Genomic DNA, 15725 nt, shown 5'->3' with positions numbered 1-15725 from the left:
GACAAAGGACGAAAGGCACACCAGTGCACTTATGTACGCCCCTTACTGGCCTCTTAGGAACCTGGAGAGGTCGATCGTGGAGAGTCTAAGGGAGAAGTGTTGGGGATTAGGGGTTGACACAATTGAGTCCGGTAATGAGTTCCACGCTTCGATAACTCGATTGTTGAAATCATATATTTTACAGTCAAGTTTGGCGCGGTTCGTATTAAGTTTGAATCTGTTGCGTGCTCTTGTGTTGTTGCGGTTGAAGCTGAAGTAGTCATTGATTCGTAGGACATTGCAGCATATGATCCTGTGGGCAATACTCAAATCGTGTTTTAGGCGCCGTAGTTCTAGGCTTTCTAGGCCCAGGATTGTTAGTCTATTTTCGTAGGGCATTCTGTTTTGAGTGGAGGAGTGAAGGGCTCTTCTGGTGAAATATCTTTGGACATTTTCAAGGGTGTTGATGTCTGAGATGTGGTATGGGTTCCAGACAGATGAGCAGTAGTCTAGGATGGGTCTGGCAAAAGTTTTGTGGGCGAGTAGAGTGAGATTGCCTGAGCAAAAGCTGCATAGGATCAGGTTAACATCTCTAGAGGCTTTTTTTGGCTGGGGAATTCTGGGAGTTGAAGTCCAAATATCTTCAAGTTGCCAAGGTTGGGAAACACTGCAATAGAGAACCGATAGTGACAGAATTTGAAACCCATTCTGCTGCAGTGGTACTACAAGTGATCTACCTCAGAGTCTCTCTGCAAGGGAGGCGGTATCTTTCCCAGATGAACACTGGCAGATCATCTTGATCTGGCTTAATTGGGATGCTGACTCTTGACACTTCCATATAAGGGTGTAACCTCTACGGTAGATTTAACAATCCATTTTGATGCTGTGGTGAGGAAGGTCTGTGGATGAGGCCTTTATTTTCCTTCCAAAAATTGCTGCTGGTAAAGAAATAATATTGGATGATTTGGGTTGGGTTTTTTTTTTAAGCATTAATATATTTTCTCAGTTCGTGCTAGCACACCAAGAATTAAAAAAACAGAGCAAGGAGTCTAGGAAAACTGAAACGTGAACATTGTTTGGCAATTGTTACTTAAAGAAGTCTATGTTTTCAGTGCTGTAACTGAAGCCCATTGTTCAGTATGTAACATATGTAAGTAGAGCAGGGCCCTACTTTCCGACGTTTTTCCACCCCCCTCCGATTTGGAATATTTTTCTTTCATTTTGTGTTTATTTCAACCCCATTTAGTGAAATGGGGTTCACTTTTAAAGTGGCATAGAAGCAGAGTTCTGATTTGTTATTTTTTAAAAGTAATTAGAGAATTTTAAAGTATTCTGAGAGAGAATTAATTATAAGAACAACCCCCCCCCCTTACTGCTAAAAATTGAGAGTTTTGCAATCTGAGAGGGTTTGTGGTATTATAAATGGGTACAAGAGGAATTAAAACAATTCACAGGCTACACGTTTACAGCTAATAGTGTGGCTGCATTTTAGCCAGCCTGTACCAATACCTCATTTATATAATATAAAATTTTCTTACATATGAATTCTCCATTACTGTTTTCAGCTTCGAGTGTTCAAACTGGCAAAGTCTTGGCCGACTCTAAACATGTTAATAAAGATCATTGGGAACTCAGTAGGAGCTTTAGGAAACTTGACGTTGGTGCTAGCTATCATTGTCTTCATATTTGCTGTGGTTGGTATGCAGCTGTTTGGTAAAAACTATGATAGTTGTAAATGCAAAATTTCAGAAGACTGTACACTTCCACGCTGGCATATGAATGACTTTTTCCACTCATTCTTGATCGTGTTTCGAGTCCTTTGTGGAGAATGGATAGAAACCATGTGGGACTGTATGGAGGTTTCAGGTCAACCCCTTTGCCTGACAGTTTTTATGATGGTGATGGTGATTGGAAACCTGGTGGTAAGTAGCTATGGAGATTCTCAGTTATTCAGATCATGGTTGTCCGAAATGTGCTTTTCAAAAGGCAAATGGACTTCTTTGTTTTTTCCTTGAAAACGTTTTGCTTCTTTACCAAGAAACTTTTTCAGAAGTGGGAAAAAAAGTCTTGAAAGAAAAAACAAAGGAAGTCCAGTTCATTGGTGGGTTTCACTTACCTTTGCTACGGAACACACGCATGACGCTTCTGCACATGTGCAGAAGCTCCATGATGATATTCTGGGTGGGTGGAGCTTCCCGCCGCCATTGCTATCAGTTCGCGTGAACCGGGCTCAACTGGTAGGAACCTACCATTGGTCCAGTTACCTCTTGAAAAGCACCTTGGAGTCTGGTGGTAAGTATTTGTAGACACTGTTGTATGCAGCTGTTATGGCATTGTTTCTACTGCATTGTCTGATATTATACAGCTCTTATTGTTGATGAGGTCAGTTAACTAGTTTTGCTGAGAAAACTGCTGTTGCAGATTCCCACCAAAATTTAGAGTCCATCTTTTCAAATATCTTTTGTATAATCCGAGAGTTACAAGGAATGTCAAAGATCCCTATACAGGTACTCCTCAACATACTTCCACAATTGAGCCCAAAATTTATGTTGCTAAGTTAAGTGAGTTCTGCCCAATTTTACAACTTTCCTTGCCACATTTGTTAAGTGAATCATTGCAGTTGTTAAATTAGTATCCCAGTCGTTAAGTGAATCTGGTTTCCCCATGGACTTTACTTGTCAAGAGGATGCAAGAGGGGATTACATGATCCCAGGACACTGCGACAGTCATAAATATGAATCAGATATCAAGCAGCCCAATGTAAATCATGTGACTGGGCTGGGGGAATGTTTTGCAATAATTGTAAGTGTGAAAAAATCACTTTTTCAGTACTGTTGTGATTTCTGCAACTTTAGATAGCTGTCACAGCCTTAAAGTGTTGTGATGGGCATAGTGTTGATTCTGGCATAATGCTAAACTTAAAAGTCTATGCAACTCAAATTCAAGTATTGTGCCTTCGGTTTCCTCTATTGTAATTGCAAAAATATGGTGGGCAATCTTCTTTTTGTTTCAAGTAATCGATTTACATATTTACAGGCATTTACTTCACAAGCAAGACTATTCTATTACTTGCTTGGTGAAAACAGTAAAATATTACTACTTTACTATATTTTAACCATCCACAGTTTGCTGTGCAGACTTAGTGTAGCCTAGAGGTAAAGTTAGTTGGACTGTATTAGCAGGCCTGTATTTTAGCTATATGTTTGTGTTGCTTTTCATCACACAGATTCTCCTTGGGGTTTTTTCCCCCTACAAGTTAATTTGTTATTTCCCAAGCACTATACCATCCCATTCTATCTTCAAAACAGTGCTGATCTGGTGTTACCAACCAGCCAATTTACCGTATTTTGCGGAGTGTAAGACGCACCCGAGTATAAGATGCACCTTAGTTGTTGGGGGGTTTTGGGGGGGGGGACAAGGAAAAAAGGCCTCTGCCTCCCAGCAATTTTCCAAACAGCAGATGGCACAAATGATATAGACTGTTTGCTGTGTATTTCTGTGGATGTGTGTCTGACCCATAGAAATAACAAAGAATTGGAGAAATGTATATTATGGCAGTATATTAATCCCAGAAAATTTTCTTAAATGTAATCACACTAACTCCCCCCAATTATTTAAATAGATCTACCGTATTTTTCGCTCCATAAGACGCAGGTTTTTTCCTCCCAAAGTAGGATGAAAAATCAGCGGCGTCTTATGGAGCGAAGCTGCAGGCAGGGAGGGGGGAGGCGCTGGAGCAGAGGGGGGGCGGCGATATACTCACCAAAAGTGTCCCGCCTCTGTCGCCGCCTCTCCTCTTCCCAACCCTGAAGAGAGCCGCGCCTTTCGGCCTCCGGGAGTGCTCGGCCGGGGGACGCCTCCACCGCGAAGGTTTAGGAGGCGGAGCGGCACCGGAGGAGTGTTGGCGGTTCCGAGCCTTTGGGAAGGCTACGGGAATCGCTTCAGGAGGCGGGGAGGTCTTGAAGCACCGTTCACCGTGTCTCCGCCTCTGCGCGCTGCCTCCGCCCGGCCGAAAACAAAACGGCTCCAAAAGTCGGCCGGGCTCACGGGAGGCGGTGCGCGACTGTTTCCTCTTCGCTGCAGAGCCACACGGAGGCGAAGACACGGTGCCCGGCCACGCTCCGCCTCCCGGGAGCCCAGCTGATTTTTGGAGCCGTTTTGTTTTCAGCTGGGCTCCTGGGAGGCGGAGCGTGGCCGGGCACCGTGTCTTCGCCTCCGTGTGGCTCTGCAGCGAAGAGGAAACAGTCGCGCACCACCTCCCGGGAGCCCGGCCGACTTTTGGAGCCGTTTTGTTTTCGGCCGGGCGGAGGCAGCGCGCGGAGGCGAAGACACGGTACCCGGCCACGCTCCGCCTCCCGGGAGCCCAACTGAAAACAAAACGGCTCCAAAAATCGGCTGGGCTCCCGGGAGGCGGTGCGCGACTGTTTCCTCTTCGCTGCAGAGCTGTCAGGAAGAGGCGAAGACAACGGCGCCCTCCACTCTCTCTCACTCTCTCTCTCTCTCTCTCTTTTTCTCTCTGTTGCCGGCGTGGTGAACGAGAGAGAAAGAGAGAGAGAAAGAAGGGAGGGGAGAAAGAATGAGAAAGAAAGCGAGAAAGTAAGAAAGAGAGAAAGACAGGGAAAGAAAGCAAGAGAAAGAGAAAGAGAGGGGGGAAGAAGGGGGAGGGAAAGACATAGAGGGAGGGAAGGAGGGAGAGAGAAAGAACAAAAAAGAGGGAGGAAGGAAGAGAGAAAGGAAGAGGGATGGAGAGAGAGGGAATGAAAGATGAAGGAAGGGAGAGAGAAAGGGGGAGGGAGAGATAGAAAGGAGGGAGAAGGGGGTAGTTAGGGAGAGGGAAAAGGAAGGGCTTGGAGAAAGGCAGGGGGAAAGAAAGATAGAAAGGAAAGAGGGAGGGAGAGATAGAAAGGAAAAAGGGAGGGAGGAAAGAGGGAAGGAGAGATAGAAAGGAAAGAGGGAGGGAGAGATAGAAAGGAAAGTGGGAGGGAGGAAAGAGGGAGGAAGACACAGAAAGGATAGAATTATGGATGCAAGAACTTGCTCATGTGTGATAGATACTTTTTGGCTCAAAATATTTTTGTTCTATTTTCCTCCTCTAAAATCTAGGTGCGTCTTATCAGCAGGTGCGTCTTATAGAGCGAAAAATACGGTACTCTAAACATGACTAAGTCAGAGTTTAACTCAGCTGCCTTATCTTAATACTAAAACAGGATACTGTTATATTTCAGAATATACTTTTACAGATCTTTAAAATTGCTGTGGCTTTCTGGAAGTATTCTCTGCTATTTAAAGCACTGGGCCTCTTCAGATCAAGCATTTGTTGTAAAAAGTTTCTTCATTTTGTTAAGTTAATAATAAAGCAGTCTTTAAAAAATAAGTAGAATAATTTGAACATTCTATAGGCATTACAGCAAATTGACTTACAGTGGTACCTCAAGATACGAACCCCTTGTCTTACGAACAACTCAAGATACGAACCCGGGGTTCAGAAAAAATGTGACTCTTCTTACGAACTTTTTTCGTGATACGAACGCCAAACCCAAACTTCCGGGTTTGGCGTTCGGAGGCTGCTGGGAAGCCCCCCAGCCCGGCTGTCACCTTTTAAAACAGCCGCGCGGCTTTCCAGCAGCTTCCGAACGCCAAACCCGGAAGTTCGGGTTTGGCGTTCGTATCACGAAAAAAGTTCGTAAGAAGAGGCAAATTTTTTCTGAACCGTTCGGAGGCTGCTGGGAAGCCACGCGGCTGTTTTAAAAGGTGACAGCCGGGCTGGGGGGCTTTCCAGCAGCCTCCAAACGCCAAACGCGGAAGTTTGGGTTTGGCGTTTGGCTTCGGGAGACGGCTGGGAAGCCGCGCGGCCGTTTTAAAAGGTCACAGCCGGGCTGGGGGGGTTGCTGGGAAGCCCCCCAGCCCGGCTGTGACATTTTAAAACAGCCACGCGGCTTCCCAGCCGTCTCCCGAAGCCGAACGCCAAACCCAAACTTCCGCGTTTGGCGTTCAGAGGCTGCTGGAAAGCCGCGCGGCTGTTTTAAAAGGTCACAGCCGGGCTGGGGGGGTTGCTGGGAAGCCCCCCAGCCCGGCTGGGAAGCCGCACGGCTGTTTTAAAAGGTCACAGCCCGGCGGCAGCGGTTTTTTGCGGGGGTTTTTTTTGGGTTGCACGGATTAATTGACTTTACATTGTTTCCTATGGGAACCAATGTTTCGTCTTATGAACCTTTCGTGTTACGAACCTCCCCCTGGAACCAATTAGGTTCGTATCTTGAGGTTCCACTGTATTTCCTTGCAGCAAAAAACAAACAGCCAGTTTCAGCACAGTCTGACCCCTCCAGCAATTTGCCTCCCTGCAGCTTTAGTTTCACTTTCATTTTAGCACATGAGCTTGCTGGCAACTTCAATCAGTCAGCTGAGTGTCAGGAGGCAGATAATCAGTGACTTATGCTAAGCAGTTTCTGCAGCTGTTTGTTAGGAGGAGGTAAATTGCTGGCAGTCAGAGACCAAAGAGTGGGGGTGGATGGGTGGGGCTAAATTCGGTGTATAAGACGCACCCAAGTTTTTACCCTGGTTTTTTTTTTTGGGGGGGGGGGGAAGGTGCATCATATACTTTGAAAATACCATAGGTCTTATTATACAAATGTGTTTTTTTATGGAATTGATACCCCCACCCCCACACACAAATCCTGCAAATAAATTTGATTTCCTGTCTGCCAAAGGTGAAAACCTAGAATCAGTAATTGTGGTTGTTTTTTTACTATGATCAGAACTTAAAAGGTGAATGCATGCAATTGGTAGAAAGTCAAAAGCAAGATGTCAAAATGATTAACTAGAGAAGGGGAAAAAATCTAATTAATGTATTTCCCTACTCCATCCTCCAGCTTCTAAACCTCTTCCTGGCATTATTATTGAGTTCTTTCAGTTCAGACAGCCTTGCTGCTCCAGAGCAGGAAACTGAAGCAAATAATCTACAGATTGCTATATCAAGAATTCAGAGGGGAATAAATTACATAAAGAGGAAGATATGTGAATTTGTGCAAATTGTTTTTTTGCAAAGATGCAAGGACACTTCTGGATTAAGTGCACCTAATCAACAAAACGATAAGAAAGAGAAGGGCATTCCTAACCACACCATAGTGGAGATCAACCAAACAACTGTTTATCAGAGGCCTAGAATGATTACCAGCTGCGTCGACAACATTGATCACATGTCATTCATACATAACCCAAATCTTACTGTTACTGTACCGATTGCAGTGGGAGAGTCTGATTTTGAACATTTCAACACAGAGGAACTTAGCAGCATATCCGAATTTGAAGAAAACAAAGAAGTAAGACATTATTTTATACAATAATACTGTTTATATGCTTGAGTTATTTGTCGATGTATACCATAGTGCCATTAGTTTTCTATGACTTAAATCTTTTAAAGGATTCTTAATTTTTGAATAAAGTGAAATATCTTTTTATTGGACTAATTGTGAATCATGCCTGGCCAGTAGAATTTAAAAATAGAGCATTGTAGCAATTTACTTCATTTGTATCACTTGTTTAATGATACGAGTAGATAAATTACAAAAAGTTAAAGAAATTTGTTCTAGTGGATATGAAGTCTATTGTGTCAAAAGCTGGTAAGTTGGGGTTTCATTGAAATTACTAATTTTATTAGTATTGACTTGTGACCATTAAACAACCTAATTATCTTTTGACCATGTAATACAAAACTATGTATGGTATGTGTCCTTTCATTCACAGAATGACATCTAACATATTTTTGAATATAAGTGCACATGACAGATACAATACAACATATCTGCAGAGTGAAATACAGATTTCACACAGTCTAAAAGTTAGGGAGAAGATGCTGTGAGGAGTAAAACATACACCATGCCAAAGCTTGAATAATTCTGTTAATATGCTGTTGTTGAATACCATCTACACACTTCAAATTAATGGCTGAAATATTTATTTATTTATTTATTATTATTTTCTATTTTTATGCTGCCCTTCTCCTTAGACTCAGGGCGGCTTACAACATGTTAGCAATAGCACTTTTTAACAGAGCCAGCATATTGCCCCCACAATCCGGGTTCTCATTTTACCCACCTCGGAAGGATGGAAGGCTGAGTCAACCTTGAGCCGGTGATGAGATTTGAACCATTGACCTACAGATCTACAGTCAGCTTCAGTGGGCTGCAATACAGCACTCTACCTGCTGCGCCACCCAGCTCTTTAGGTTGTTGACTTCTCAAAATTGATTTTCATAGAAACCTCAATAACTTTTACACTTTTTTCAACCCAAATATCTGGGAGATACATCTTTAACTTGACTTAATGAATGTATGAATGTATGAATATAAAATGCTGTTGTGTTTGAAGTAGGTAGTCAAAATTTTGAAAATAGTTATACCCAGGGTCCTTTTGAAGCTAGCGTTAACCGAAAGAGCACTAATTACAATAACAATCATGTAATAATATTTTATTTATTTAGATATATATATATATATATTCCTTCAGGAACTCAAACTAGATATCTTTTCTCCCTCACAGTGATCTTGTGGGATAGAGACTAGTCATATGTCAACCTGTGAGCTTCTATGGTTAAGGATGGATTTGAACTTAGAACTTCCCAAATTTATGGGGAGATTAGATTATGGAACTAGGATTTCGCCCTAGTGTGGAAAGGCAGATGTCTAATAAATTTTACAAATGAATAAATAAATTATTATTATTTATTAAATTTAGATGCTGTCCCTCTCCGAAGACTTGGGGCGGCTTACAACATATAAAAGCAGTATAAATACCAGGTGGTTTTTTCCGTTCCACTAGTAGGCCTGCCTCATTCTCCAAGAATTTTAAACACAGGATGTTATTATTTAACTTCACTTCTTTATTTGTGCACATAAATGGTATTCTGTCCTCCAAGTAAAGATGCATCTTCATTGTTTATCAGCTGTTGGCAAACCCTGAATGCTATAGAAGATGAGGTTAGTTGAGGTTGGAGTCAAAAACACCATTTTCCTTTTCTCTCTCTTTCCACCAACCCCTTTCTTTTTATCTAACCTTCTAGTAGATTGTTAAGGCCACTTGATGTTCTAGTACCATACATTATCTTCTCCTGTTGAACAGGGCACACAGGGCACTTGAAACCAACAGGGCACTTGATACCAACATGACTATGAGAGGAAGGGGCAAAGAATAAGGTACAAAAGAACAGTGGATGAACAATTTTATTTTATTATTATTTTCCAAGTTAAGAAGCTTTGGACAAACATAGACAAACTTTACTTAAACTTTGTTAGATTAATGGGAACAATTCAGCTTCAGATCAAATTTTATTCACATTACTGCTTTTGCTTATTGTGATTAAGATTGACTGTAATTTTGTATTGTGATTATCATGTTTGTATAATATAAAGTTCAGTATCCAACTTTAGAGATGCACAGGAAAAGAAAGGAAGGTTACTGCGAATTATCCTACATATCTAATATAATGAACCTATTTTATTTATGCATTCATTTTCTGCTTTTATTATTTTGATAAATAACTCAAGGCAACTAACATACCTCACTCTTCTTTCTATTTTCCCTTCTGTTTATTAAGCAGTTAAAGTCCCACAGCATCCATGTGAATTTGCTGGAGTATCTCAAGGTTGCATAGATGACTTTCTCTTTCCTTATCCCACAACAGTTTTTCCAAAGGAAAATTTCCACCCTCTATAAAAGTGTAATGCACAGATTAATCTATTTGGAATTGATTTGTTCTGGACTAACATATGTTTTTTCTGGAATTGCTCTGTGGAGGTTTCCACAATATTCCTTTTGGTTGATAATTGTCAAAATCTTTAATAAACATAGTAAAACTTTTTTAATATTTAGGTTTTACAAAACACATGAAAGTTGACTCAAGCTAATAAAAAACAGAATTAGCAAATGAAGAAGAAAAGCAAAAGTGCAGAAAGAAAGAAAATAGAATTTTCCAATTTGCTTTGCAGCAAATGAGTACATTTAAAAATTCTCTATTACTATATTATAAAAAAATAATTGTAAAAATGAATATAAACTAAACTAGAAGAAAGTTCAAAAGGTGTAGAATAAAGAAGAGAAAAAAGGCAACAAAGACAATAATGAAGTGTTTCCCACCTTCATCATAAGAAAACTACGCTAGTATGCTAACTTTTCACCCTCTTTTAAAGTTACAAAAAAAAAATCTCCCTATAGCCTAAGTTTGTAAGTAAACCCAATCTAGAAATTCTAATTCTGCAAAACATCAATTAGGGACTTTTCCCAGAAATATCAAATGAATAGTTTATTCCTGGTGAAATAGTCCAACTTTGCATTCTTTATTTTTCCCTCTGCAAATCTTGACTTTTAAATCATTCCTATGGCATTTCAGAATTTGACATTTCATCACTCTTTGGATTTAAAAGGAGTCTTCAAAGGTTTTACCAGCTTATTTAGTAAATCCTGTAAGGAGGCATTGTTCAGGATTTCTTGCCCAGATTTTCTTGATTTGCCTCCTAGTTTGGTAACCTCGATTTTATTGTCTTCTGTGCCCTGACTCTATAATGTCTGTGTTAGTGTTGGGGTTTTTTTTAGTTTTTCTCTGTATCTTCTAAAGGTTTATCCAATTAAGTCTGTATCCTTACTGAAATATTACTTATTATTATTTCAATCCATATTTCAAAAACTTCCTTCCAGATAAGATAAAATTATAATTGACAGCCATTTTCACATTTTTTTCTGCCTGATCCTTTAGTTTTTTCTAGTGCCCATGTGCAGGCTTCATCGAGCCTCAGGTTCCACTTTAGTCATTTTCCCTAAGTATATTGAATAAATTATATACTTATTTTTCAAATCGTAGGGCAAAAATAATCAAGATTCCAAATCTCTCTAGTCTCCCACTCCATCTAAAAATTTATTAAATCCACTCTTTTTTTCTTTTTGTTCTTTTTGCCATTTATTTTGCTTTTTTTGTATATTATTTTAAATTCTTAAATCTCTTCTTAAAATTTCTTAAATCCAAGAAGAAGGTAAAACTTATCAGGTTTCAAATTAATCTCCCTGCTTTGAAGATCTCTAATATCCATATGGTTGAATTGAACATTTCCAAATGTAACTAAAATCTCTGCTGACTTAGTGTCCTTATGAAAGGCTCCACCACTGAAGAGAGCAAAGATGTTGTGTCCTTCAGTTCCTGGTGCTCAAACCTGTTGGAGATATTATACACTGCTCAAAGAAATAAAGGGAACACTCAAATAACACATCCTAGATCGGAATGAATGAAATATTCTCATTGAATACTTTGTTCTGCATAAAGTTGAATGTGCACAACAGCATGTGAAATTGATTGTCAATCAGTGTTGCTTCCTAAGTGGACAGTTTGATTTCACAGAAGTTTGGTTTACTTGGAGTTATATAAGTGTTTCCTTTATTTTTTTGAGCAGTATATTTTATGATCCCCTAGAACAGTGATTCTCAGTCTTCCTAATGCCACAACCCTTTAGTATAGTTCTTCATGTTGTGGTGACCTCCAACCATAAAATAATAAAAATATTAGGAAACTCAGGGATGGGTTCTAGCTTACCTTGCTGCTGGTTCACTTCCTCCTGCACACACATGCCCAATGCCATTTTTTTAAAATAGCAAAGCCCCCACCACTAAAACAAGATGCACAGTGGTGGAAATTCAGCTTTTGCTCATGCTCAGAAGTTCACATGGTACAGATATATATTTTTTGCAGTAGTCTATTTCCATGTGGGTCGACCTGCCTGGAGGAGCTGTGTTTTGGTTCCTGGGTATAATTTTTTTTAATTGTTTTTCACACTTTGCAGAGATTCCAATTTACATACCTCAAATTAAAATATAATACAATGCAATATCAAATGCCAATTTCTTAATCAAATTAATCAAATTTTTCAAATTATTCATCCAATTATTTTATGGTACATATCATTCATCCTATGCTACCTCCTTTCCAAATGCTATCATCTGGATTTTAGATAACGTTCTTCGCTTTCATTTATATTTAAAATGCTATAGCTATCTAAATTTCTCTTGGCTATTTGCTGGTTTTCTTAGCTATTCCATCATGTTTCAGTCCCTTCTTAGAAAACACATTCCTACTTTTATTTTTTTTAAAAAAACAAAAACCTCTTTTTATCATAACTTCCCTTAACAATAGAAAGTATCCAAATTTATGACTCTTTAAAAGCCCAGGAAGGAAAGAGAAAAAAATAAAAATAAAGAAAGAATAAGAGAGAAAAGAAAAGAAAAAAGAAGAGCGGAAAAGAATAGGAAAAGAAAAAACGCTGTTCATATCATATCTTAATCCATACATAGGAGGAAGGGTTGTTATTAGAAATTTTAAAATACATTCCCTACTCCATTCATTTATTCCACTTCTTTCATTATATCAGTATGTCATTTCTATTTTAACAAATCAAAATAAATGTAAATTGTTATTGCTCCATTATTGGAGTTGCAAAAAGTATCCTCCATAAAAAAAAAGAACCAAAGTATTAATATTCTTCCCTAATCTAGATATTTTTCACTGCCGTTCTTACTATGATAATCTTCCCTAATCTATAAACCCTGCTGCCAATCCCTTCCTGGAGGAGCGGTGTTATAGTGGAGTGGCCTAAGACCATTGGAAAACACATATTTCCGAGGGTCTTAGGAACCAAAACACCGCCTAGAGGAGCGGTGTTTTGGTTCCTAAGACCCTCGGAAATATGTGTTTTCCAATGGTCTTAGGTTCACTAGAATGGTCCACTAGAACCTAGAAAGAAGCTAGAAAGAAGCTGCAATTCAGAGCACTCATGGTGGATCTCTCTATCTCTTCTCCAGAGAGATCGGAAGGCCTTGTCCACTTGCTCATCTTTAGTTCTTCACAGAAATTGTCATCTCTCCTCCTTCGCATAGGTCTCTTCAGTCAGTTATGGCTCACACCTGAAGCCACAGCAAGCAATATTCCTAATGTGTACTTTTTAAAAATTGAGTTTTTATTCACTTGCTATGTTTGCCCTACTTTTCACAGGGTTTTTTTTTTTGTTTGAATGTTGTAGTAGAAACGTTTGAAGCCATGTTCATCACATTTACTGAAACAGAAACCAATTATATCTTCAATCCTGTTTCCTATCATTCTTACTTCCCACAGGACTTAAATCAAGCAGGATCAGACAAGAGTGCACCTCTGGTGCTTTTAAACAAGGCAGATCATCATGTGTCGCCTCTTTTGAACAGGTTGTCTTAGCAAATCTACATGTTCCATGTTGAATAACAATTGACTGGCATGCATGCTAATAATCAGTTTACAATAACTGCCACTTCCATCCATTGCAAATGAATAGAAACATGTATGAATTGATCTAGTATTTGAGTCATGTGCCTTCATTACAGCATGATCAATGATCAATCTTCACCATGTCTGACTATTGTTACATAGCATTTTAATGCATGGTCTATGGTCTTTTCTATAGGAAGTGAATTACTGAACATAACCTAATTGAACATTACAATGCTAAAATTATAATGTGATATTTAATTTTCTAGTACTGGTATATTCAGTGGAGCTTTTTTTGAAGTTCAAGGTTTTTGCTTAGCCTTAGAGTAGAAAACAATAAATCACATACAGATTTTGATTATACAAATTAAAGTTTTTGTCCATAAACCACTCAAGGTTATCTTAAATTTATAACATGATTGCTACATGTATAAGTGACTGTCCTGCTACCTTCTGAGAAAACAATTAGAATAGGTCTTCCTATAAGTATAAAACAATACTAACTATACTAACAATGACTAGCTATAACTACAACTATTATGATAGGTACTAGGTCAGAGGTCTTCAAACTTGGCAACTTTGAGACTTGTGGAGTTCAACTCCCAGAATTTTCTGGCTATTAAACAACAATTAAAACAATCTGATGATATACATATCTAGCTACTTAAACATTTTCTTTACCCTTGTTTCATAATCCAGTTTAGAATGCATATGTTCATTCCAGTCCTTGTTGTAACATTTGGTGTAAGAAAAATGTCCATATTAGAATGATTAGAAAACATTACTGTTCGGCCGACAATAATAAGGACAGTGATACAGTGGAACCTCGGCTAGTGAATGCCTTCGATAGTGAACATTTCAGATAACAACCCAAAATTTCATTTAAAATTTGCACCAGCTACCGAACAAAAATCGGATACCAAACAGCCATGTCAATCACATGTGACTGACCAGAAAGTGACACAAAAGGGAAGTCACCCCTGATTTTACAATGCCACATGTTCTCATGCAGTATCGCGAGGGGGGTTTCTTTCTCTCCCCCCCCCCAACACATTGTCCCTCACTCTCTTTTTACCTCTTGTCTCTGCCTTCGTCTCTCTCTCTTGGGGAATCCTTGCCAGGGGCTCCCGGAGGCTCTGCTCTGCACCCAGCAGCAAAGCGTCGCTTTGGCAGGGACAAGGCAGGCGCGCTTCTGAGTTAGCCGGTCCAGGCGGCTCTGGCGGCTTCCCTTCAAGGACAGTGGCTGCGGTAGGGGCCTGGGACATGGACATGACATTCCCAGTGTTGCTGCTCCTTGAAGGGAAGCCGCTGGAGCTACCTCAGCAGTTGCCGCCACCAGCCCCAGCGGGACCATCTAGTTCAGCGGCACACCTGCCTTGTCCCTGCCAAAGCGACGCTTTGCTGCTGGATGCAGAGCAGAGCCTCCAGGAGCTCCTGGCGAGGATTCATCAAGAGAGAGGCAAAGGCAGAGAGGCGAAAGGTAAAGAGAGGGGGGGAGTGAGGGACAATGTGTGTGGGGGGGAGAGAAAAAAATCCCATTTTGTGGATTTTCGTTTATCGTGGGTGGTCCTGGAATGGGATCACTTTATTAGCAAGTCAACGGGCTGGGAACCAATTAAATCTATTTCCTTTATTTCTTATGGGGAAAATTGTTTTGTATACCAAACATTTCGGGTCCCAACCAACTTTCCAGAACGGATTGTGGTCGTTAGCCGAGGTTCCACTGCATATGATTATTTTAACAGACACAATTCTTATATTTAGTTATTTATTTATTTTATTTATTTATTTTATTTTTATGCCACCCTTCTCCTTAGACTCAGGGTGGCTTACAACATGTTAGCAATAGCACTTTTTAACAGAGCCAAGCTATTGCCCCACCGTGGAAGGATGGAAGGCTCAGTCAACCTTGAGCCAGTGATGAGATCTAGTCAGCTTCAGTGGGCTGCAATACAGCACTGTACCTGCTGCGCCACCCCGGCTCTTGTTATAGCTTTCTTGTTGTGAGTGGTTGCAATTCTTATATTGCCTGTTTTTCCAATAATGCGTAAGTCATTTGTGTAACAGGCAAGGAACTGAATACAAGTGTCTTCCCTCAGGCAGTTTATCTGCTCTTCGGTAATCAGAATGGAAAAGTTTCCATTTCCTCAGAAAGCTGCAGAAGATTAAGTAATATGCAGAGGAGGGATTGTTGTAATGAATCTTTGGGACTAAGTTGGCCTCCCCATTGTCTTCTCACTTCTACGTACAAGCACCCATTTTGATTTTTGATTGATTGATTTATTTTTATTTATTTATTTTGTCCAATACACAATGGGGTTTTTAGTGGGTATATATCTATATACACATAATAAAATACATGATGAAGGTTATAGAGGAGATACTCATAGTAAAATATATCTAAGAAATAATAGAAAAGAAGACAAATAGAACATATCAATAGTGCACTTGTACTTGCCCCTTACTGACCTCTTAG

The 15725-nt window shown here is 39.9% G+C and overlaps 1 protein-coding gene across 1 annotated transcript in view; it reads left to right on the top strand.

Moving 5' to 3' along the window:
• LOC139156276 (sodium channel protein type 2 subunit alpha-like) overlaps nt 1–15725 on the top strand; it is an 88877-nt gene that overhangs the window by 54911 nt on the left and 18241 nt on the right. The window contains exons 16-17 of the mRNA XM_070731701.1: nt 1545–1901; nt 6846–7295. Coding sequence (XP_070587802.1) covers nt 1545–1901; nt 6846–7295 — 807 coding nt within the window. The remainder of the gene's footprint in view (nt 1–1544; nt 1902–6845; nt 7296–15725) is intronic.

Source organism: Erythrolamprus reginae, chromosome 1 (assembly GCF_031021105.1).
Source record: "Erythrolamprus reginae isolate rEryReg1 chromosome 1, rEryReg1.hap1, whole genome shotgun sequence".
Classification (NCBI taxonomy): Eukaryota; Metazoa; Chordata; class Lepidosauria; order Squamata; family Dipsadidae; genus Erythrolamprus; species Erythrolamprus reginae.
The sequence above is the reverse complement of the archived record's forward strand: the minus strand, read 5'-3'. Positions and strand labels throughout refer to the sequence as shown.